This window comes from Lissotriton helveticus, chromosome 3_1, assembly GCF_964261635.1.
Source record: "Lissotriton helveticus chromosome 3_1, aLisHel1.1, whole genome shotgun sequence".
In the NCBI taxonomy this organism is placed as follows: domain Eukaryota; kingdom Metazoa; phylum Chordata; class Amphibia; order Caudata; family Salamandridae; genus Lissotriton; species Lissotriton helveticus.
The window spans coordinates 1,399,008,144-1,399,031,974 of record NC_136061.1 but is presented as its reverse complement, the minus strand read 5'-3'; the positions used below and the strand labels follow the sequence as shown (position 1 = coordinate 1,399,031,974).

At 47.0% G+C, this 23,831-nt stretch overlaps 1 protein-coding gene across 5 annotated transcripts in view; it reads left to right on the top strand.

The window, feature by feature from the left end:
* CCDC14 (coiled-coil domain containing 14) overlaps window positions 1-22,790 on the top strand; it is a 214,275-nt gene extending 191,485 nt beyond the window's left edge. For all 5 annotated transcript variants that reach the window (XM_078682037.1, XM_078682039.1, XM_078682038.1 and 2 more), the window contains one exon: window positions 21,572-22,790. In XM_078682037.1, the coding sequence (XP_078538163.1) occupies window positions 21,572-22,619 (1,048 nt within the window). In that variant the 3' untranslated portion in view covers window positions 22,620-22,790. The remainder of the gene's footprint in view (window positions 1-21,571) is intronic.
* The last annotated feature ends 1,041 nt before the right edge of the window (window positions 22,791-23,831 follow it).

Sequence of the window (23,831 nt, the reverse complement as noted above, 5' to 3'; positions counted from 1 at the left end):
TGTTGATATTGTATTTGGCTGTGTTTTATAGAGGTTAGGTGAAGGTGTACGGGATATTGTCAGGCGAGGTTCGGGTGGACCAATGGTATTGTTCAGTGATGGAATATACTGGATAGTAGCTGAGTAAAATTCTGTGAAAAATCTGTGTGTAGACTGAAATGCAAAACTGAATGTACTGAAGGATGATGCTGTTTTTTTTTGTCATTCTGGCATGTGCGTTTGTCTATCATTTGTCTTCAGGTGGTTATGTTTTGGGGAATCTTTCTATATTATGAGGCTTTGAAAGCATTCTGTGAATATACATGTCTGGCTATATTTGAATGGTTGTACTGTTCAACTGTTAACACCAACTCAATAGTGTAGCCATGTTGTGTGCATGAGGGGACCAGTTGTTGTGTAGAACTGTTCGAGGTTGATTTAGTGTTTAGGGCTATTGGAGGGCGGTCACAAAACTAATATTTAAGTCATGTCTGAACTTTGTCGGCGTGTTATTTTATGTTCTAAAAATACTGCTGGACCAGGGTCGAGGCAAAGAGAGAAAGAATAGGGAAGTGAGAAAGAGAAATTGAAAATTCATTCACTGGAGGGTACACACAAGCTGAAGAGAATGGCATTGCTTTCTAGGATGAACATCTGAAAAGGCAAGATGAGCACTGAAATAAGGGTATCTGAAAACACGTAAAAAACTTTAAGAGGCCATTGTTCACAGAAGACATTTGTCCTGTGGTTGGTCTTTTGCAGCTGAGTATTTCAAAAACTCCTTTTCTCACCGGGCACTTCATTTTGAAAGGGAAAGAGTACCCCTGAAGTCTTATAATTCCTGTATGTGTTTTGCAAGTGTTCTTGGATTCTCCTGGTGGGACGTCTTTGTATGCTAGAACTGTGAGTGGATAGCCTCATTTTAGATAGTTGCATGTTCCCCTTCGAGATGATAGGTTGCCATGTAAATATTGTGTGCACTTTGGTGGCGTGTTAACGTACTCACGTTGACTGTAAATCCTCTGTGATAATATTGTCAACATAAATTGAGGAGGATGTCCCTGGGTGATTACACTTGATATCATTCCATCCCAATTTCAGTAGGGTATGTAAAGGAGTTATGACCCGTCATTTATATTATAACGTATTTATTAATGAGAAGATTTATAGCTTGGTAAATGTAACATTGTATAATAATCTTCATGCATACTCTGTCGGGGTTTCTACCACAATGTTTTTATGTTGTGTTACTCTTGGTAAAGGTATCATTATTCAGGATGCTAAACGTGAAGGAGCTTACCTTTTTTATTAAAACTATTGAACTATTATATTGCCACAACACTTCAGAATACTTTGACTTGAAGCAGACGAAGACAATGGGATTGCTTATGTGAATGAGATTAGCGATGGTTAATAACATTATTGCCCACATGATTTCAGATGTTAACAGATACTAATTGTATTTAAAACAGGGGGTAACCCAATTAACCCTAAGGCATCTGGGCAAGAACATATAATGAACAAAATAAACAATACCTTGGATAGTTAAGTGTACTAAATAGTAAGACGAAGAGAAACCCAAATTGACTCTTCCTGTAGATTTAAATCTTTTTTAAGCAACTTCCATATATTTCAAATATCCATAGTCAATGAACAAACAATATGTGTACAAAATTCCGGTCTCTTTGTATTGTATTTATTTCATACGTTCAATTCAAACTGTCATCTTTTTTGTATTTTCAAAATATGTAAACAAAAATACATCATACCAACAAATATATATACACACATATTTACATTTATACATATAACACAAAAATAAATATATTTCTACTTTCTTGCTCTCTTGGCCCTTATTATCAATGGGATTGCACCTCACAAGTATTTATCCTTGTGCATTACCTTCCATGCTAGATCACCATCTTGGAGGTACCTTGGTGGTTTGTAAATTCAAACCACTATATGTTTTAGGTACTCCCAACTTTTTCTGTATTGTTTTGCTTTTTTTATGGTGTCTCAAAATATCTGTTGGCGCGTTTCAACCACTCTACTTGTTGGCCTCATCAGGACTAGGGCAGTCGAGTGCATAGTTTTCAATTCCACCAGTCTTGTTACTTTCAACGGGGACACCCTCTGCGGATATGCTTTATACAAATGTTCTCCTCTGCAATACTTTCCATTGGAATAATCTTTGATGGGTCGTGTCTAATGAATGGGCGTCTCCTCTCACGGTGGAGCTATTTCCTCCTCGCAATGTCGAGCAATCCAAGATGGAGCTATCCGGACGCTAAGCTATAGTTTAGCGTCCGGATAGCTCCATCTTGGATTGCTCGACATTGCGAGGAGGAAATCTGTTCTTACCCAGATGCCTTAGGGTTAATTGGGTTACCCCCTGTTTTAAATACAATTAGTATCTGTTAACCTCTGAAATCATGTGGGCAATAATGTTATTATTAACCATCGCTAATCTTATTCAACATAAGTATGAAATAAATACAATACAAAGAGACCGGAATTTTGTACACATTGTTTGTTCATTGACTATGGATATTTGAAATATATGGAAGTTGCTTAAAAAAGATTTAAAGCTACAGGAAAAGTCAATTTGGGTTTCTCTTCGTCTTACTATTTAGTACACTTATCTACCCCAAGGTGTTGTTTATTTTGTTAATTAAAAGATACTAAGTGGCCATCTCTGCATTGGGCGCCTTAGACTCTCGGTCATAATTGCAGAGCAGGCAATTAGCAAAAATGTATGCTGCCTGAAGAAAGTATACCACTCGCAGCACTCGGAACAGAGGGCAACAACACTGAATTAGAACATCCATGGTGCAATGGGCTTTCGTATCTGGTGAAAGAAACCTGGCTGACATTGTGAAGTTTCTGCCCTGTCAGGAGATAATCTTTACAAAGGAATTAACACTTGTAACAAATATACTTTCCAAATATCAAATAATAAAAAGTGCACATCAAGTCTGTAACTTTTTGGTAAAACACTTCAACATATGTAGTTAAGAAAAGCGTTGTATTTGTAGGCACCCCTGAGAGCTATGAGTTATGACAGCCAAGAACGCAACAACGCGTTACTTCAGAAATAAACACGAGATGCCAGTCTTCCTTAACTTTACTTTGTTGCTCACATAATTAATGGATGTACTTTCCTGACATAGTGCATTGCAAGAACTTTCATGACTATTTGCCCCCAGCTCTTCCAACAACACAGTCAGTCTTGAGTTAGAGATGAACCTCTTGCTGGAAGACTTCAGACCCAGAGAACCTGGTTTGGCTGACACATTTGGGATTATTTGCATTGTTGTTTCTTTTCGGAGCCGTTTTGTTCGTGTCTTGCTACCGGTGATCAAATTGAGAAATTTCTCATTTTAGATGTTAAGTCTAGAACGGGTTAAATGGCATTAGTTACTTGCAAGCTGCATAGATGGTGACTTTATGGTCAACTAAAGTCTGTCCTTTTATCATCGCCTTCGATGGAAAGTTTTGGGAAACTGATGGGTGCCAGAGATCGGACACAAACCTGACCTGGTTGTTATAGTTTTCACTGTTTGGCTTTTTGGTAACCACCCCTGCTCATGGTAATCACCTTTTAGATTCTGACCCTCTGATACCTTTGTGATATATGTAACTGGGGCGTGTATTCAGAGCTGGTCATTAAATTGCCCGTGGGTCCCCCTTAATTATATTTGTTGTTGAAGTTTTGGGAAACACCACTGCAGTCACTTTGCACTTCTGTACCGACTACCAAGGTTAATAGTTCATTTTATGTGATTCGACCAAACATTGGTCTTTGGTCAGTACTTTCACATGTCACTTCATGCAATTCCCCAATCTAAACCCAAAAATGCAAAGCTTTCACCTGCAAGGTATGTAATATTAACCAAATTGCTCCGTGAACAATCCATATGGTCTCTTGATAGACCATTATAACTTGTTTTCCATTTCACTCTGATTAGGGGCAGATAATCTTAAAGCAGAGAGTATTCTATTCACTTGTCAAAACTCTCTCTCTCTCTCTCTCTCTTTTTCTCTCGCTCTCTCACTCTCACTCTCTCGTTTGAACTAAGGAGGGTGGAAAGGATAGCATTGCTATTATTTGCTTAGTATTGAATTATCAGGAACACACCCTAAAGTTTTTCATGAAGTTTACGTAGCATTATGTCTTTTCGGCACTGAAAGGTACACTGCGCTTGAAACTAAGGAATGTTATGATACTAACTTAATTTCCAATGTAACTGTGTATCTCTTGCTCACACCAAGGCAGAAACCAGAGAAAGGTTTAAGTCACTATGCAAAGTGAGATGTGAATATTCCTCTAGCTACAGAGGTACTTATGACACTGTACTACCACAAGCGAGGACCCACATGACTTTACTAGGCAAGATCCTCTAAATCCAGGAGAGGAAAGTCACTTCGATTAGTTCTATGCTCTTATATCCTACCCTCATTTCCTTCCCACATGTTACTATTGTGCCTGCACAGTCTGATAGCTTAAGGAACTTGAGCTTATGACAAAAAATGTGCATTGCAGTGCATGACGGCATGCCTGCTGTGGCAGTTTCTAAGTCAACAGACATTGGGCTTCTGGTGTCTTCAGATTACTCTGCTTGTAGGAGTTTTCTAACAGGATGTTCAATTATGATGTGGCCACCACACTTTTAAGGGCCTGATTACGAGGTGGTCGGTGTATTCTGACCCATGTAAAACCCCTGTTTACTTATGGGACGGAATTGCAAGTTGATGGGGTATTTAACAAATATTTTGCATTAAATACCTAACTGTCATTACATTTCACCAGGACAAACCTGCTCAAATGTAATGGGGGGAACCATACAGTATTTACTGTACAATGCAGATTTTGGTGCACTAAAAACACCAAAATATGCATGTTATTCCCCACTAACTACTAATAGCCGTTCTTTATTGCGGCCAATAATTGAATTCCGTGGTATTGTTATTTATCAGGTGCGATAAATAACTCCAAAACTCATAATCAGGTCCTGATGCTGGAGAACAGCTCTTCTGCATTAGCCACACTCCATAGTAATGAATGTATAAAAGAATGTGGCCCTTTCCATAAGGTAGGTCATGGTAATAGCCAATTCAACACATTTTTGGTAAAGCTCAGAATACTTGGAGAACCTCTCCTTTATGAATCTAGAAGGAAATACACTAACTAACTTTAAGATGATAAAGATGAAATTAAAGAATGTCTTGTCTTTGTGCCTCAACTGATCACAAGGATCCTCCAATGATTGTATTTGGTTTGGGCTTTAAATGTAGGTTTGCTTACTTTCCTTTTGGCTAACTCCACAGATCCAGAAATGTGCAATGCTTTCCAGTGGATCGAAAAGAGGTGTTTCCCTCCTTCCACAATCAATATATCGAATCCATATGAGACTGGGCTCATGAATTCTAATTCTCTTTTAGTCGTCACCACTAAGCCAAAGCTTAAAAGGTAACCTGCCGATTTGGATGACGTTGAGGTATACCACACCTAACACCTAACAATAAAGAAGTGTAGTGAGGATAGCCACTTTTTATGTATGGAAAGTGGTCTGGCACCGCCCGAAGACTGAGATGCCTCTGTCATCATACTCGTTTTAAGGTTATTCTGTCTAGAGTCTAATCTGTTTCTCATTATGGTGAGAGAGTAGAGTCCTAATATGTACAAACCACCACCATAAAGGTAGGAAGATCGAGGCGCTATATATTTCAGTACGAAGTTCAAATGTTTTAAAACGTTTTTAATAAACATTTATCGAACCAGCGTCATTCTAGTATAAAACATGTGTGCTTCGACAACCATTGGACAGAAACCAATGTAAAAGATTTACCGCACCAAGAATGTAAATAGAAGGGGGGCGTGGCCAGCTACATGGCCGGGTAGGACGTGCTTCTGTGTGGCTCCCGGAGACCTGCACTAAATCCGCCGTACAACACATCCTAATCTTCCAAAAAAACAAACTTTTGACATCCAGAGCAGACGCTGCACCCGTGGAGGTGAAGATACCGAGTAATCCTGCCGAATACGGCCTGAAATTGGCCGTGGAAAGTTCGCCAACGTGGAATCCCTCCCCCAAAGATGGCGGACGGAGGACTCCCTGCAGCCCGAGACTAGCTCCACCCCGGCAGCCGTGAGGGTCTCCAGTCGGGTGCGGATCGCGAGAGAGGCCTTTCTGGCACCGGAGGGTCCGTCCCCCCCCCCCCCCCCCTCCCCCTCCGTGTGGATCGCTGCCTGCCTGGGGCGACGGGGCTGACTGTGGCCTGGTCCAGGCCCGCTCCGGGCTGTGCGGAGGCGGCGAGGGAGCAACCCCTGTGGGAAGAACCGAGACCTACGGCCCGGGGGGACGGGGAGGCGGGGACGCCCGGAGGGATGGAGAGTGGGCCTCCCTAGCCTAGCGCTCAAACATTGCCGGCACTGCTGAAAACCGCCTTGGCGCGGCGAGCTACAGATCTGAAGGGGTGTCAACACGAACGGCGACCCCCCCCTACAGGGAGACAACTGCATCAAAGGCCCGCTGGACCGGGGGACGCCCGCTGGGACCGGTGAGTGATCGACGCCCCCCCCCCCCATCGAGACGAGGGCCCAGCTTGGGCCCCTGGGCACGGCTGCTGAGGATTTCGGCCTGGGGTGTTGCAGCCTGACTTTTATTGCTGGGCAGGAGATTAGCGGAGAGAGGAGTCCCTACAAGTGAGGGCTGTGGCCGGTACCACCTCGGGGTTTGGCCAGATGTGGCGCTAGCGGACCCAGAGCCCCGACCCCGGCTGCCCCGGGCCGCTCCAGAGGAGGCCTGCTGCCTGAGACACGCCTGAAAGGGACTGTAGGCCCCTACTGTCCCCACGAGCTTCCGAGGCGGCCGAGGGGTGCACCATACTGAGATTGGGGGGCCCCCCCATTGCTGCGGATTCCGGAAGGGGGGGTTCGCCGCCGGTCATAGGATTAGGCGTGTGCGACTGCCTCGCTGTCCACCTGCGGAATATACACCAGGGCCTGCTTGGACCCACTTCCCCACCAGAGGAGGCCCCCCGGGCTGCATGTGAACCGGACAAGCTCCCTTCTCTTCCCCCAGGGATACTGCTGACCAGGGCGGAGAGCCGAGATGGGGAAGAGAGACCCAGTGGCGAGATCGGCGAGGCAGGAAACCATCGAGCGCTACGCCACGACCCGGGCACAGAAGGAGATGACCCCGGCGACATCTGGCGCACGCACTGACACCACCATGCTTCTGGAGGCGATCCAAGCCTCCAGGACAGATATGCAAGACTCTAGAGCGGCGTTGGAGATTAAGATAGGTGAGGTGGGCTCTGAGGTCCTCTTACTGCCCCAAGACTTTCGGAATTTGAATGAGAGGGTGACTACAGCAGAGACTCGGATTGGCGAAGCGGAGGACTCCCCTCACCACTCTCCGTAAGGATATGGCGGAACTGCAAGCATCCCATAGACAGCTGCTGTGGCGGGGGGATGACGCCGAAAATAGGGCGAGACGCAACAACCTGCGCTTTGTGGGATTTAGAGAGGGCATCGAGGAGACTAATGTAGCGGCCTTCTTGCACTCCTGGCTAAAGTCAACGTTTCCACATGCCCCATTTTCAAACTGTTTTGTCATTGAAAGGGCGCACAGGGCCCTGCTGGTGAAGGCGCCTGAGGGGGCGCGACCGAGACCGATCATTGCACGCTTTCTTAATTTTGCGGACAGGGACCTCATCCTGAGAGAAGCAAGGAAAAAGGGTGAACTCCGGCTGGAAAACACTACTATCATGATCTTCCCGGTCTACAGCCAGGATGTCCAGAAACAGCGACGCTCATACGACTCAGTGAAAGCAAAGCTGCGGGATCTACACATCTCCTATATGCTGCTTTTCCCTGCAAAATTGAAAGTACTCTTCAAGGGAAAGTCCCACTTCTTCAATCGGCCGGAGGAGGCATGGCAGTGGCTCGAGGAACGTCCTCTGCTTCGAGAGGCCGAAGAGGAAGGCCGCAGAATAAGATCTGAAATGGCGGCTGCCAATTTCCGGAGTAGCCCGCCCAAGTCTCAGAGGTCCCAGGTCCCGCGGACGAGAAGACATTCCCACCGGACTCCGTATCCGGATCGCCCAGCGGCGGGTTATGGGGGACAGAACCCCATCGCGCCAGCAGAGGAGGACTTGGCACCGGGATCCAGGTTTAGCTGTCTGGCACATCAAACAGGTGCGAATGCGGAGGGCGAGAGTAGTGGTTGCACATCAGATGTGGAAGAACCGGCGGAACAATCCCTGCATCCACTAGTCACAGCGATCCGAGAGTTGGAACAAGGAGCGACTGGCCTGACGGATGATCAAGACATCGAGTCGCAAGATTCCCACTCCTGAGGAAGAATAGAACTGGTATACGGAACAGCAGTTCATCGTCCTGGGGGCACGCAAGTTACAAGCACTTTCCCTCCGGCGTAGACACATCTCACAGTTTGTTGGTTTGTTGGCTCTTCTATTGCCCCACATGACACAGGGAATCCTGCCATTCTGCTAGTTTGGTAATCAAGACACGAAGGATCCTGTGGGTACACCAAATAGAGCCTTTAGTGATAGCTTAGTTGGGATTGCTATAGGGAGGGCGACAGACCTTTACCACCCGAAAGTCCTGTAAGTTAACTGTTGAGAGGATGGGATGGACGGGAGGGAAAGGTGGGGAGGGGGGGGGGTGGAGATGGGGTTTTTCATAATGTTCTGTTGGGGGGGAGACAGGTTGGGGGGAGGGGGAAACGAATGGTTAAATACAGTCTTGTGCATAGGTGCTCCACACTACACTCCTACACCAGATGCAGTCCACACTGTTCTAGTAGTACCTGGAAATGGCCACTACAGTAGCCACACAACCTACTGACCATGGGAAAGTCACTGTCCTAACCTGAAATGTGAACGGGCTTGGCAATAAGATTAAGAGGGGCTTGGTGAACTCCTACCTTAAAAGACTAGACCCAGATATAACTTTCCTACAAGAAACTCATCTCAAGGGAAATAATTGCCCCTTTATAGCCAGGGGGCGGCACAAAGTTCTAGCACACGCGGGCAACACAACTGATTCCAGAGGGGTATCGGTCATTATAAAGAACACCTCCCCGTTCTGTGTTGCACGCACCTGGGTGGACCCTTTGGGGACTTATGTGGGAGTCCAGGGGACATGGCGCAGACGCACACACACGCTTCTGTCCATTTACGCGCCGCCCAAACTACAGGCCACCGCGCTCAGGACACTGGCCAACATACTCCTAGACACAGCTGACACCATACAAATAGTGGGTGGCGACTTCAAGGATGTTATGGACGTAGGGAGAGATCGGTCAGGGACGCCGGTTACGGGGGGGTACTGGACCCCCTAGCCCAGATGGTCGCAAATATAGGACTCACGGATGTCTGAAGGTGGTTACACCCGGACCAGAATGTTTATTCATTTTATTCGGCAGCGCATAAGGTGTTCTCGAGACTGGACTACATATTCATGTCTAGAAAGCACTTGACTGTGAAAGCCACTGCGGAATATAAGGCGAGGGGGATCTCCGACCACTCACCTCTGTTGGTGAGACTGGGACAGACTCGAGGTACTGGGGGGGCTTCCTGGCGCCTTGCTGCCTGGGATCTCCAAAATGCAACTGTACTGAGAGGTGTGAGAGCGGATGTGCAGGTATATATCGCTGAAAACGAAGGGTCATTTGATTCTGGGGTGACCCTTTGGGAAGCCTTGAAGCCAGTAATGAGAGACAGGATACAGAATAGACTGGGGGAGGAAAGGAGAAAACTCCATGGAGAAATAGCCGCAGTGGAACGGTCTATCTTAGACTTGGAAAGGGAATACTTAAGCTCGAGAACTGTTGAGACTCTTCGGAGACTGGGGCACAAGCAGAAATACTACAGAGAACTAGTGACAGATGAGGCTAAGACTCAAGCCCTGGCCACCCTCCACGGCCTCTATGACATCGGGGACAGATCAGGCAAACTTCTGACGTGGCTTAGTAGAAAGGAGAAGGCAGCTAGATGGGTGGACAACATTAAAGATGCAGAAGGGTTGCTGGTTAGTACTGATGCACACATTGCTGAGGCTTTTGCTACGCACTATGAACGCTTCTACACAGCCAGAGACTTGGGGACGTGTGAGGAGGCGTTACAATATATGGAGCAGACTGACCTTCCCTTGTTAGACCCTGAAGCCCTTAAGACACTGGAGGATGATATCACAGTTGACGACATCCCGGTGGCCATTGCTCGACTGAGACCGGGTAGAAACGTCGGGACCGAATGGTTTCCCGGCGGAATTTTTCAAGAGTACTGCAGACCTTCTGGTTCCCCACTTGAAGAACCTCTTCATGGGGGCCTATCAGGAAGGGAGGCTCCCCCCTGACCTCTCCTTGGCGACAATTGTTCCAATCCACAAGGAGGGCAAGCCGCGAGAGGACTGTGCGTCCTACCGCCCCATTTCCCTCCTGAACACCGAGGTGAAACTCCTGGCGACTATCTTGGCACTCAGGCTGCGGTTGGTGATCCCGGACCTCATACCCTTGGATCAAACCAGGTTCCTGCCGGATAGGGCCACCAAACTAAACTTAAGACGTACTCACAATTGGTTGCAGGAAGTGAGGGACAGAGAACTACCACACTGGTTTCTCTCCCTCGACGCAGAGAAAGCTTTCGACGCGGTCCACTGGCCATTCTTAGAGGGTGTCTTGCATAAATTTGGCTTTGGTCCGAAGTTTCTGACTTGGGTCCGGCTCCTCTATACCACGCCAAGAGCCAGGGTGAGAGTGAATGGGAGACTGTCACGGGAATTCCGGATCCAGAGAGAGACCTGCCAGGGATGCCCCCTGTCCCCCCTTCTCTTCACACTTACCATCGAGATACTAGCGGCGAGGGTCCGTCAAAACCCAGGAATCACTGGCTTTAGAAAAACGGATACAGACTTAGCACAAGAAAAAGTATCCCTCTACGCAGATGATGTCCTCTTATACGTTACTAACCCGGAAACCACTATCCCGGAGTTGTTCCGGGAATTGGAGTGCTATAGTAGACACTCCGGATACAAAATTAACTGGCATAAATCGGTCCTGTATGACCCAGGGGGCTGTGAACGCTGGGGGCCATTGCCATGACAACTAATAACAACGACGGAGGGCTTTCAATACCTCGGGATTTACATTACCCTTGATAGGAAATTATCGCTCCTGAAAAATCTGGAGAGGATCATGTTGAGCTCCACAGCAGAGATGGACCGCTGGAGGCAGCTTCCACTTACACTCCTAGGACGAGCGGCGATGTACAAAATGATTATTCTCCCCAAATATTTGTACGCCCTACAGAACGAATACTATACGCTCCCAACAACGATACTGCCTAGAATCCACTCGGACCTGAGGGCTTTTCTCTGGTTGAGCAAGCAACCTAGAATAGCATTGACCACGCTCCAGAGACACCAATACAGTGGAGGCATCTCGCTCCCAAATCTGGAAGCCTACTACTGGGCGGAACACATGACCCCGATTAATGATTGGCTGCATACTCAGGCAGACCACCCTACTTATGCCCTAGAACGACACAAACTGTCCTCTCATAATTTACTGTATTATCTGTATGGGGGTTCTGGATGAGTGCTGCTTCTCCCTGCGACTGTTATTACATTACAGGCATGGAACAAGGCCACTAAACGCACGGGCTGGGAGAAGAAACCCACCCGACAGACACCACTATGGCACTGCAAGTGGTTGACTGAACTGCACAAACTTAGGGGATTTAAGCGCTGGGATGACATTGGCATCTCCACCATAGGAGATGTGATCGCCAATGGGGAATTAAAATCCTTTCTGGCCCTAAAGTCAGAGTATGGGCTCCAGCACTCACAGCTCTTCAAATACACCCAGCTACGACATGCTTGGCGGGCACAAAATATACCCATACCTGGGCTCCCAGAATATGCACCGCTGGAGGGTCGGCTCCTGCAGGAATGGATCCAGGGGAGGGCGGTTTCACTCACCCATAAAACCCTAACCAACAATATGCTAGGAGACCTGGAGAAACTTAGAAAAGTATGGGAAGAAGAGGTGGGTGAATTAGGTGATTTAGACTGGGATATAGTGTTGATGCATCCCAGGGAGGTGACGATTAAGTCCAGGCTGCGCCTGATCCAATGTAATGTACTCCATAGAACTTACTATGATAGGGTGAAACTCCATAGAATGGGGAAGATAGATGACACTACATGCCTCCGATGTCGCCGAGACGACGGAGACTTTTATCATATTATGTGGAAGTGCGACGTGATCCAGAACTATTGGACCCACATTTTTGCGGAACTGAGGGAGGTACTGGAGGTCCCACTTGACCAGGAACCCAGGCTGGCGCTGTTGGGAATGACCAACGATGTAGACCTACCGCGCCCGCTCCTAACCTTCCTGGTACTGGCCTTGGTGGTAGCCAAAAGAGACATAGCGAAACACTGGGGGTCACCGACCCCGCCAGACTTAGAGGAATGGAGAAGAGGGCTGGATCTATACATGGCTGCCGAGAGAGTGACCTATAAAGCTAGGGGGTGCCCAAGGAAGTTCCGTAGGGTCTGGACCAGGTGGCGCCATTGTCATGGGTTGGATGGGGGGCTGTGAGGGGGATGAACCCACTGTCGGGTTACAGGTTTGCGGGGGTACGGCCGAGACGGCCCTGAAGAGGACACTAAGAGTTTACTGCACATTGAATGTATGGACATTGACCAGCTATTATCTGAAATGTAACAGCAAAATCCGGTTGTGGAGGGGTGGGCGGGGAAGTAGGGGGCTGTGCACTGCTAATTACATGACTGTACTGTTGAGTTATTCACAAAATGCAAATAAAAACAATTTAAAAAAAAGAATGTAAATAGAAGATATAATTGTACCATGGTGCTAAAACAGTGAATATGACCGTAAGCAAGCGTACTCCTACGTGGACCCTACCAAAGTGTACCTAGCATTTATGTGGGTGTTAAGCCAAGAATCCCCTTGAAAAGAGCCAACCCCTTTACCTGATGGGTGAGAACGAAGGACCCTGTCTTGGTCATGAGTTGGACACCCTGCAAGGGATATCAGACCGCTGCGTGTTGAAGCTTCAGCGCGGAGGGAACCCAGTGTCTTGTGTCAGTGTGGAAGTGTCTCCTCTGCCTATCTAGTGAAGGTATGGTCCTTTTATACCATAAAGATTGCCTTGGGGTTCCTACCACAATCGATATGTTGTGAGTACGATTATGTAAATGAGTCTAAATCAATACTTGCAATATGTAAAGTAGTTCTGTCGACCTAGGATGAAGATGACCATGATTTTTATACAGAGTATGTTAATCATGTTTTGTACGTGTTGTGCAGTGCACTTTTCTAAGAATCCTCATGCATAATAAATGAGGCTAATTTCAAGGAAACAATCGACATTTATTCAGGTCAAAACTGGGTTAAAGGTCAGTGCTAGAACCAGTATGCAGAGCAAGGTTGAACAAATGTAGGTGAAAAGTCATGGGTTGGTGTAAATAACAATGTGGTGAAGTGAATGTGAAACCACAGAACTGCCAATATGACAATTTTCTGGCCCTCTACCATAAACTGCTGAAAATTAGATGATGCCAGCCACTCTTGTGGATGGATTCAGGTGCTCTCTTCCAGAGGGCACCTTACACCTTTTGGATTAAAACCACCTTTCAACCTTGAGGTGAACATACATGACGGACTCACCAGTTTTAGTTTTACATATGGAACCACTGGACCAGATCCCCATTGTAACTTTTGCTGAGGCTTTCAAGTACGCAATTGCTGACAGATGGGATTCATTATCTTTGTTACTGGGATTTCAAGATCGCTGCTAAGGAAATATAGGCCGGGGGAGGAGGATCCTATCTTTTGTCAGGCCAATTATCCAGTTGTTGATGGATGCTTTCACTCCTCCAATAAGAATATGTTCATGCTACTGTGGCGTTGTTGGGAACCTGCTTGGAACCAGATCCTTTGGTGCTTATAGCTTTTGGCACCTCCTTTCTTCTGTAAGTCGTAGAGCAAGAGGTAGAGGGAATGGACCTTTTTCTAGTGAAATGATTGTGGCTTTTAGGTCTACAGTATTTTATGCATGTTAATGATCATGATGAGAACTACTGCAAGTGTATTCTGTGTTTTGTACATTTATAGCCTCCTTTACAGCTTTTTTTTTCATGACTAGTAATCCTTATGTGATCTTAGCTTTTGCAACTGGATGAAGAGCATTTTCTAAAATTATATCGTCTATACAGTGGTTCTTGACCTTTGGTTCAGGGACCCTTAGGGAACCACAACACATACTCCGGGGGGGGGACTGCTGCTGTTTAGAAAAGTAAATTATATTAACAGATTAATAATATGTATGTAAAAAACAAAGCAACATGTAAAATGTACCATTTTACAATGTTCTATTAATATGAAAGGTACAAATGAAGTTACTACCCTCAGATTGTTTCATGGGAGCAATGCTAGTGCATCAAACAGAATTTAGTATGAACAATGGGTGACCTTAATTGTCAACCTTCCAGTTTAACTTAAAATTTAGATTTATTTGTAGTTGTTTCTGAAATAAATAAAACATGTCATCATTTGTGTGTTTGATGAATGCTTGTTTATGTATTTGTGTGTATTGTGTATGTGGTTCACATCATTGCATTTGGCTAGGCTGAGCTTGCCAGATTCCAATAATGAACTAGAGGGTGTTTCAGATTCCAGTAATAATTCAGTGGGTGCCCCCGAATTCCAGTAATTAAGTGGAGGTCTACTGAAGTCAAAAGGTTGAAAACCATCGGTCTATAAGCTCTTGCGAGATACAAATGTCCCTCATTACTGGATCCTCCCGAGTTAAAATTCCCTCATACAACCGAGCCTCAATCCACCTTATCTTGAAATGTAAAGCATGTGAACTACTTAATTATGAAATTGGTCAAACGAGTAATCAGATGATTGAATTTTGTATGTTTTTGTATTTACATTCTGTTTCTGATGCATTTTCCTCAGTCCGCTGAGTTGTGTCCCAACACTGAAGATGATTCGCGTTCAGCAAATCAAAACTCCGGATGCATCTGTATAAACGTTGAGGGTCACATTCAGAAGCTCTTTTGGATTCTTAAATTTGATTTAGCTGCTCAAAAATAGTCTAAGATTGTAAATACTTTGATGCTCTTTAGCAGAATCATGATATCTGGATGTTTAGGCCCACGGAATAAAAATTGTATGTCATATCTGCTGTTACAGCAGACACTACTGCACCAAGTTTGGGGTAGGATATGTGATGGGACAGGCTAAGGCATGTGCATCCAAAATGCATAGAGGCACCCACACAGTTCTTCATTTTTGAATTCTCACAACCTTTATTTGTTTTGTTTTCTAGCTTGCAGTTCTATTTAATGCTGCACCTTTGGCAGACGGGTAAGGGTGGTTGTAGTTTGGTAAAGACCAGGGAAAAAACAAAGTTTCATGAGGGATTAAGTAATGGGTTTCTCCTCAGTGAAATATATTTCCCTGTTAAGAAAGAAATAATACTTTGTTGCACAATTGAATACATCAATCAAACCTAACCAGATTTATCATGCAAAGGGGCTGAGGGAGGCTTTTCCCACGTCATTAGGACAGACATTTTGTTACTTGTTCCTATCTGAAAGAAACAGTTAGTAATAGATTTCTTACCTTAAATTTACCCCAGGCATCAGACTTAATCCAGAAAGTTTTTCGTCAGCAAGACCCCTACGTTTCGGAAGGTGGCATCAGTCAACCCCGGCGTCGTGGTCGCAGGGATGAAGTTGCGGTAGCTACATAGATGCCGCGCGCTGACGTCCGTTCTTTCTTCTTCCACGCCAGCAAGCACAGATCCGTAGAGAGCGGTACCCCCAGACACTTTTTGACTGACTTTTTTGCGACTTTTGTTGACTTCAATTTTGAGTCTCCACCGACTCCTGGTGCACGAGGGATGCCGGGCTTCAAGGCCTACGGTTCCTATACACGACTGAGGTCGGTGACGGATCCGCACTGCGTGTGCCTCTACTGCTGGAGATCATCCATGACCCCAAGTCGTGCTCCGACTGCCGAACAATGGCCCTGAAGTCTTTGCGGGAGAGGTCCCAAAAGCTACTCGAGGCCCGGCAGTCTGCTTCGCGTCGTTAGAGCCGTCATCACTCCTTGTCTAAGTTTTTGCACTCGGAGTCAGGTAAGTCGAAGCATAAGAGGAAGTCGAAGAAGCATCGTCGCACTTCGACTAACCCCTCGCCCCCGTCAGCTGACGCGGCGAAGGGTGCGGGTGGTGCTACCCCCGCAGCTCTGCATGCGAGCCTACAGGGTCGACAATGGCATTCCCTTCCTGGGACCGGGAGCGACTCCGCTGGTGCTCCTTCGGGCCCCGCGGACTCAGTTGGGGGACCCTAGGCCTTCAATGCCGGCGGCTCTGGATCCGGATCGGCACCGGTCGACCTCGTTACACTTCAATCGGTGCCGATTCCACCGGTACCACGTCTGCAGCCGGTGCCGGCTGGCCCTCCAGCCGGCGTCGACCCCGGCTTCCACCCTGATATGGATACGAAGCGGAACCGTCGTCAACAGACGTCGGATCCGGCACTGATGGGTACTTTTGTGCCTGCGTTCCACCCTGGCCATTTTCAGCCACTTTGGCAACCATAAGAGGGTGAGGAAGACTGGGAGGTGCTGGTGACCCTTTAACTGACCAGTTGGAATACAACCAGGACTGGTGCGAGGAACTGGGGGATGCCAGTTGTCTGGACACCTCACCAGACCTTGGCATGTTGTCTCCTCCTGCCATGGCTATGGAGGAGGGAGCGTCTGACCCAGTGGTGTTGCGTAGTGTGGCCGAGGCCTTAAACCTCGAGCTACCTACTGTGGCAGTCCGGACTAACCTCCAGACAGGTGCTTCAGCCGGCAGCAAGCTCTTCGGAGCCCCTGCTGCCGTTTAATGAGGCCCTAACGGACATCCTTTTGGGCACTTGGTCCAGGCCCAACAGAGCACAGGGGCTCCTGTGGAAAGGATGGTTGCCCAAAGCCACCGCCCGGCCCCGGGTGATCCCACTTTCCTCACCCAACATCCCTCCCCGAGAGCTCTGTGGTCCAAGCTTCAACGTCCCAAAGCGCATTCCCTAATGCACCACCGGACTGGGAATCTAAGAAGCTGGATCAGCTTAGGAAGAAGTTTTTTTCTTCCTCCAGCTTAGGACTGCGGTCGGTAAGCACTCCATGTCTGTTGGGACGTTATTTCCACTCCTTGTGGGATACTGTGGCGCAAGTGCTGCCTCAGTGTCCGGAGGAGACCCGTTCCGTACTGTCCCATGCTATTGCCGAGGGTAGAGACGCAGCAAAGTTTACCATCCGCTATGGACTGGACACTGCCGACTCACTCAGTAGGACCATTACAACGCCGGTGGCGCATCACCGTCACGCCTGGTTGAGATTGACTGGCTTTTCTGTGGATATCCAGGACACTTTGATGGACATGCCCTTTGATGGCCTTCACCTGTTCGGCGGCAAGGCAGACTGCGCTAGAGCGCTTCAAGGACTCCTGGGCTACAGCCTAGTCCTTGGGCCTCTCCACCACGCACCCTGCACGATCTGCTTTTCGCAACCTTCGTGGCCACGGAAGGGATGCCCCAACACGTTCCTTTCAGAGCCACAGGCTGGCGCAAGCTGTTCATCAGCGCGGCTGAGGACATACAAACCACCAACTTGGTTCTCGGGGCCAGAGCGCGGGCCAGTCCACCACCGCCCCCTTTGCAGCAGCCTCCAAACCCTACTAGTCCAGCCTTTCAGACCCATCAAACGCCAGTGGGCGGCAGGATCCGCCATCACCTCCTCCACTGGCGTGCCATCACGTCGTACAGGGGAGTTTTACAGATAGTCCGAAGGTGCTACTCCCTCCCCTTCAAGACTACCCCTCCAGCCATGCCACCCCAGTACCATCGCATGTCGGGGGATCATCTGACTCTTCTCAAACAGGAAGTTACGGCCAAGGGAGCCATCAAGCACGTTCCTGCCCCAGAAGTAAGTCGTGGTTGCTATTCCCACTACTTTCTGGTGCCCAAGAAAGACAACGGCCTGCATCCTATCTTGGATCTCCAGGACGTCAATCGCTTCCTCCGGGAGGAGAAGTTCAAAATGTTCACCCTGGCTCAGGTCTGGTCTGCCCTCACCCTGGAGACTGGATGGTAGTGTTGGACTTGCAGGACTCTTATTTTCACATTCCCGTCCTGCCGGCTTACCGGCGTTACCTGCGGTTCACGGTAGGCCACAAGCACTTTCAGTTTACTGTGCTCCTATTTGCCTTTACCTGCTCCCCTCGGGTGTTCACCAGAGTGATGGCGATAGTCGTAGCTCAATTGCGCAGATCAGGCATTCCAGTCTTCCCCTATCTCGACGACTGGTTGTTAAAGGCTGGCTCGCCCTAGGCAGTCGTCTCCCACCTCCAGACTATGGCCGACCTCCTGCATTCGCTGGGGTTCTCCATCAGTGTGCCGAAGTCACACCTGACTCACTCTCATATTCGGGCTATGATTCTGATCTTTCAGCCTCTATTTCGGGTTTCAGTTAGTATGATCCTCCGGCTACTGGGCCTTATGGCTTCGTGCATCCTGCTGGTGGATCATGCCAGATGGCATATGCAAGCTCTGCAGTGGGACCTGAAGTTCCAGTGAGCACAGCATCAGGGTAACCTGCCGATTGCGTCCAGATCTCTGAGAGCACTGCACGACAAATGCAGTGGTGGCACACAAACCAGGATTGGGTCAACGGCAGGTCCCTCTCCCTTCCTCAACCAGAGTTCACAGTGGTGACTGATGCATCACTACTGGGATGGGGCGGCCAGATGGGGGAGGCGGAGATCAGAGGCCTCTGGTCTCCGGCAGAGTCTGGGCTCTATATCAACCTTTTGGAGCTTCGGGCGATTCGTCTTCCATAAAGGCATTCCTTCCTTCTGTCCGAGGAAGAGTAGTGCAGGTGTTCACGGACAACAACCGCCATGTGGTACTGCAACAAACAGGTCGGAGTGGGGTCGTGGACCCTCTGTCAATAGGCTCTCCGTCTCTGGACATGGCTGGAACATCAGGGCATGTCCCTGATGGTTCAACACCTGGCAGGTTCTCTGAACACCAGGGCGGACAAACTCAGCCGCAGGTGCATGATCCACGAATGGTGTCTTTATTCGGAGGTGGTGCAAGTTCTCTTTCAACAGGGGGGAGAGCCTTGGTTAGATCTATTCGGCACCGAAGAGAACGCCCAGTGTCAGCAATTCTGCGCATTGGAATGACCTAGGCGACGCTTTTCTTTGTGAGTGTAGTTGCAGTCTTGTATACGCCTTTCAGCCTATACCACTTCTGCCCAGGCTGCTGAAGAAGACCAAGTGCGACCGGGCTCAAGTCATTCTTGTGGTTCTGGATTGGGCACGAAGAGTCTAGTATCTCGAGCTGCTCTACATGGCCATCGATCCCCCGATCCGACTGCCTCTACGGGAGGATCTTCTGTCGCACAGTAGCAGGGGACGGTCCTCCACCCTAACCTGTCCAGTTCCAGCTCCTTACGTGGAAATTGAGCAGCAGCAGCAGTTGACGTCATTTGACTAGCCTCCCGAAGCCTGTGATGTTATCTTGGCAGCCAGGCATCCCTCCACTAAGACGGTATACGTCTGCAGATGGAACAAATTTGTGGCATGGTGCACAGCAGAGGCTGTGGATCCCCCTTACACCCCTTTTTCTGAGGTTCTGTTGTTCCTCCTTTCTTTGGCCCAGCAGGGCTCTGCTCTGGACACTCTTAAGGGCTATCTCTCAGCCATTCCAGCCTTCCTTAGGCTTCCTGATCAGCCTTCTCATTTCAAGTCTCCTGTTGTAAGTAGATTCCTTAAGGGCATTAATCATCTTTTTCCTCCTGTTTCCTTCGTAATGCCTCAGTGGGATTTGAACTTGGTTCTTACCTATCTGATGTGCGCTACCTTTGAGCCGCTACATAACGGTCATCTTAGGCTTTTAACCTTGAAAACTGTCTTACTGGTGGCCGTCACCTCTGTGCGCAGGGTGAGTGAGCTACAAGCTCTTTCTTCCAAGCCTCTGTTTCTGGCTGTTGATCCGGACAAGGTCTTCCCCAGAACTCGACCTTCCTTTCTTCCAAAGGTGGTCACTTCTTTTCGTATTGGCCAAACCATCACTTTGACCACCTTCTTTCCGCCTCCGCATCCTTCAAAAGAGGAAGAGAGGCTCCACCATCTGGATCCAAAATGTGTGCTTTCTTTCTACTTGGATCGCACCAAACCATTCCGGGTGGACGACCAGCTCTCTGTTGGTTACGTAAGCACTAAGAAAGGTCGGACCGTGCACAAACGGACCATCTCAAAGTGGGTCCTTATGTGTACCAAGGCCTGCTATTCTTTGGCAAAGAAGGAGCCTCCAGTGGGGCTGCGCGCCCATTCCACCAGGGCGAAGGCAGCTGCTACGGCTTTGGGACACAGAGTTCCCCTAAATGACATCTACCAGGCAGCTACGTGGGCATCGCTGCACACGTTCACCAAACAATACTGCCTGGACAGCCAAGTCCGGAGAGACAGCTTCTTGTGAACTTTGTTTGCAGACCCACCTGCGGGGTTGATATTGCTGCCGTATCTATTCTAAGGTAAGGAATCAATAACTAACTTTTTCTTTCAGATGAACAAGTTACTTACCTTTTAATAACGATATATCTGTAAGGAACATAGGTTAGTTATCGATTCCTTACCACCCCACCCAACCTCCCCGTTCTGCGAACTGACTTCTAGGGTTAAGGACTTCCTTTCAGGGCCCTAGTTTAGTGCCCCAGTGGTCAGTGTCTTGCATGGCTCTGCGCTTCTCGCGTGGAATGTCGTGTACAGTACTGATCTCAGCTCGCGAGGGCAGTGTAGCTACCACGACGTCATCCCGGCGACCTCGACGCCAACGACGGACGCAAAGTCGACCGATACCACCTTCTGACGCGCAGGGGCACTGCTGACAAAAAACTTTCCAAATCCAATCTGATGCCTGGGGGTAACTCTAAGGTAAGGAATCTATAACGAACCTATGTTTCTTACAGATATATCGTTACCTAAGGTAAGTAACTTGTTCAATGGAACTGAAAGGCTAAAAAGAGATGTACAAATTGTAAAACGTTTTAGGATCTCCCTACTTTAGCAGAATGTCTTCAGGGGACCAGGTTTCCAGTCCTGGTCTTTTATTGAGCTCCCTAATATGTTCTGGGAGTTTATTGTAATGATCTGATGACCACCATTTGTAGCAGAAAAGCCCAGGGATAGAAACCATGAGCCTAATGGCGATGACTAAGGTGGCTGCCCTATCCATATTGGTGAAGGTATATGTCTAAGAGGGGCATAGGTTCTGATGGAAAATTAATGTTGAAGTTAAGAAATTGTTGTTTTGATCTATTACAAGCATTTTGTTTTAGTAAAATTTTAATCTGTTGAAACAGTGTATTATGACAGTTTCATGTTTCATTTAGAAGATTCTTGTGTGAAAACAAAATTCTCTTTTAAATCCAATTTAGTTAATATATTTCTTTGCTTTTACTTTTCTCAGGACCTTGCAAGGCAGCATGGCTAAGCTTCTCTCAGACCTCAATGCAGACAACTTTCGGCCTAAGCCTGGAAAAACCCTCACACCATCGCTTTTGGCAGCTTATGAGAAGCAGTTACAGAGTGATCATTGCCCGGCTAGCACTTCCATAATGAGTTATTTGAAAAAGCTAGAAACTGCTAATGTATTGTCCGATGAGGAAGCACCTTTTTCTGACAAAATTAGAGAGGCAAAATCACCTGATGGCAGAGTCTATGAAAGCCTTGTGCCTCCTGATGCACTGTTCCAAAAATTGACAGTTTCTGAAGAACCTATGCGGTATATTGAAAATAGTGTTATCTTATCCGGCAGCCTATCTCCTATTTCATCTCAAAGTCCTTTAAAGCGTAACATAAACCCAAAAAGTGATTCGGACACTTTGCTAGAGGAGGAGCCTAAACCAGATGAAACCATGTATATTCCTTTTGCCAGCAGTCCTTCCAAAATCAAATTTGCAGAGTCGGAAAGAAGAATGTGTACCCCACCAAGGACTGGCTTACCACCTAGGAGCCTGGATTACAACATCCAAATGTCCGGCTCAGAAAATCCCAAACATACTGGGGAATCCAATCCACAGGTTCAGCGATCAGAAGGTTCAGATTTTATTGACAAATTTGGTTTAAAAAAGAAAGTTCCCAGTGACCCTGAATTGACTGGGAGTAGAGCTAAGCTAGAAGAATGGTTGCCTGCAAAGAAAAGCGAGAAAATAAAGGACTTTTCTTTTGAGATGTGTGGCAAAGTAGGAAGCCCACCTCCCACTAAATGTCACTGGACTCCTCAGGCATACCAGGCGGCAAAAGACTCGCAGTTTAAGGATAGAATATCTGTGATCAACTCAAGTTTTTCCACCATTGACTATCGGCCAAAGAGAATAGATGGCAGCATGTCATCCTTTTCAACATTTACTTCACACGATGAGCAGGACTTTAGAGACGGTCTTGCTGATTTGGATGCCAATATAGCAAGATTGCAAAGAACACTGCAGGCCAACTTCCCACAAAAACTAACTTGAAGAAATGAGGATTTATTTATCTTCTGTGAAATAAATGTATTCTAGTACAGTATTTTTCCTACATACTTGTCCTGAAAGTATTTTTATATGTTTTTAAATGTTGTGTGTTTCTATAAGTTTTAAATATTATTTGTGTACTTCTTTATTGAAATAAATTATTTTTTAATTAAACTGCCTTTAAAGTTATATACTTTGTCACAATAAAGCAAGAGCAACAACAAAAAGTGGTCAGATGGCTCATATAGGAGAGTAACTTTAATATTAGAAAAAATATTATGCTCCTATTGTGGCAAGTAGTGAATTTGTTAGAAAACTAAAGGAAATAAACTGGTTAGTAATTTGTATGGCTGGTTTGGGAAATTTAAATAAGTGAAGATCTCTTCCAGCATAAAAGCAAAATCCTAGAAGAATGCTTGCAGAAAACCTTCAGTCCATATTGCCTTGCTAGCAGGCAACCATGAGTTTTTTATTTTTTATTTATAGCAAGCATATATAATCCCAGCTGCAGAAACGCCATACTTGATGTAAGAAGTAGAATGTTGCGATATGTCATGTTATGTTAATTGCACTTATAGAGCGCACGGTTACCCTAGGGTGTCCTGGTGCTAAGCACTGTCTGCTGGAGAACGTGAGGATGTGTGCTACTGGGAAAAGAGCCATATTTTCAGCCCTTTTCTAAAGGAGAGGAGATCCAGGACATTCCTGAGATTAAAAGGGAGATCGTTCCAAGCTCTAGAGGCACAGGTGATGAAACTCCTGCCTCCCCAATTAATTTTTTGAATGAGGGGACTAGAGCTTGTGTAGCTCCTGTTGAGCGTAACATTCTTTCAGGGTCATACCACTGAAATGTACGCTTTAGAAAATCAGGTCCTACTCCATTAATGGCCTTAAAGACTGTACAGGGTGCTTTGAAATGTACTCTTTGTTTGACCGGGAACCAATGAAGTTGCCTAAGTTCCTCCTTTACAGAGACAAAATTCGGAGTCCCTGAAATGCATGCTGGTCGCAGCATTTTGGGGAAGTCGAAACTGATTAATATGTTGTTTTTGGGCATTAAGATATAAGCTGTTGCAATAGTCAAGGCGTGACATTATAAGGGCTGTTACCACTGTCTTAAGGCTGTTTTCAGTAAGAAAAAACGTGATTTTTCTTATGATTCTGAGTGCCAAAAAGCAGGCCAAAGTCATACTTATTTGGTCACCCATGGTAAGC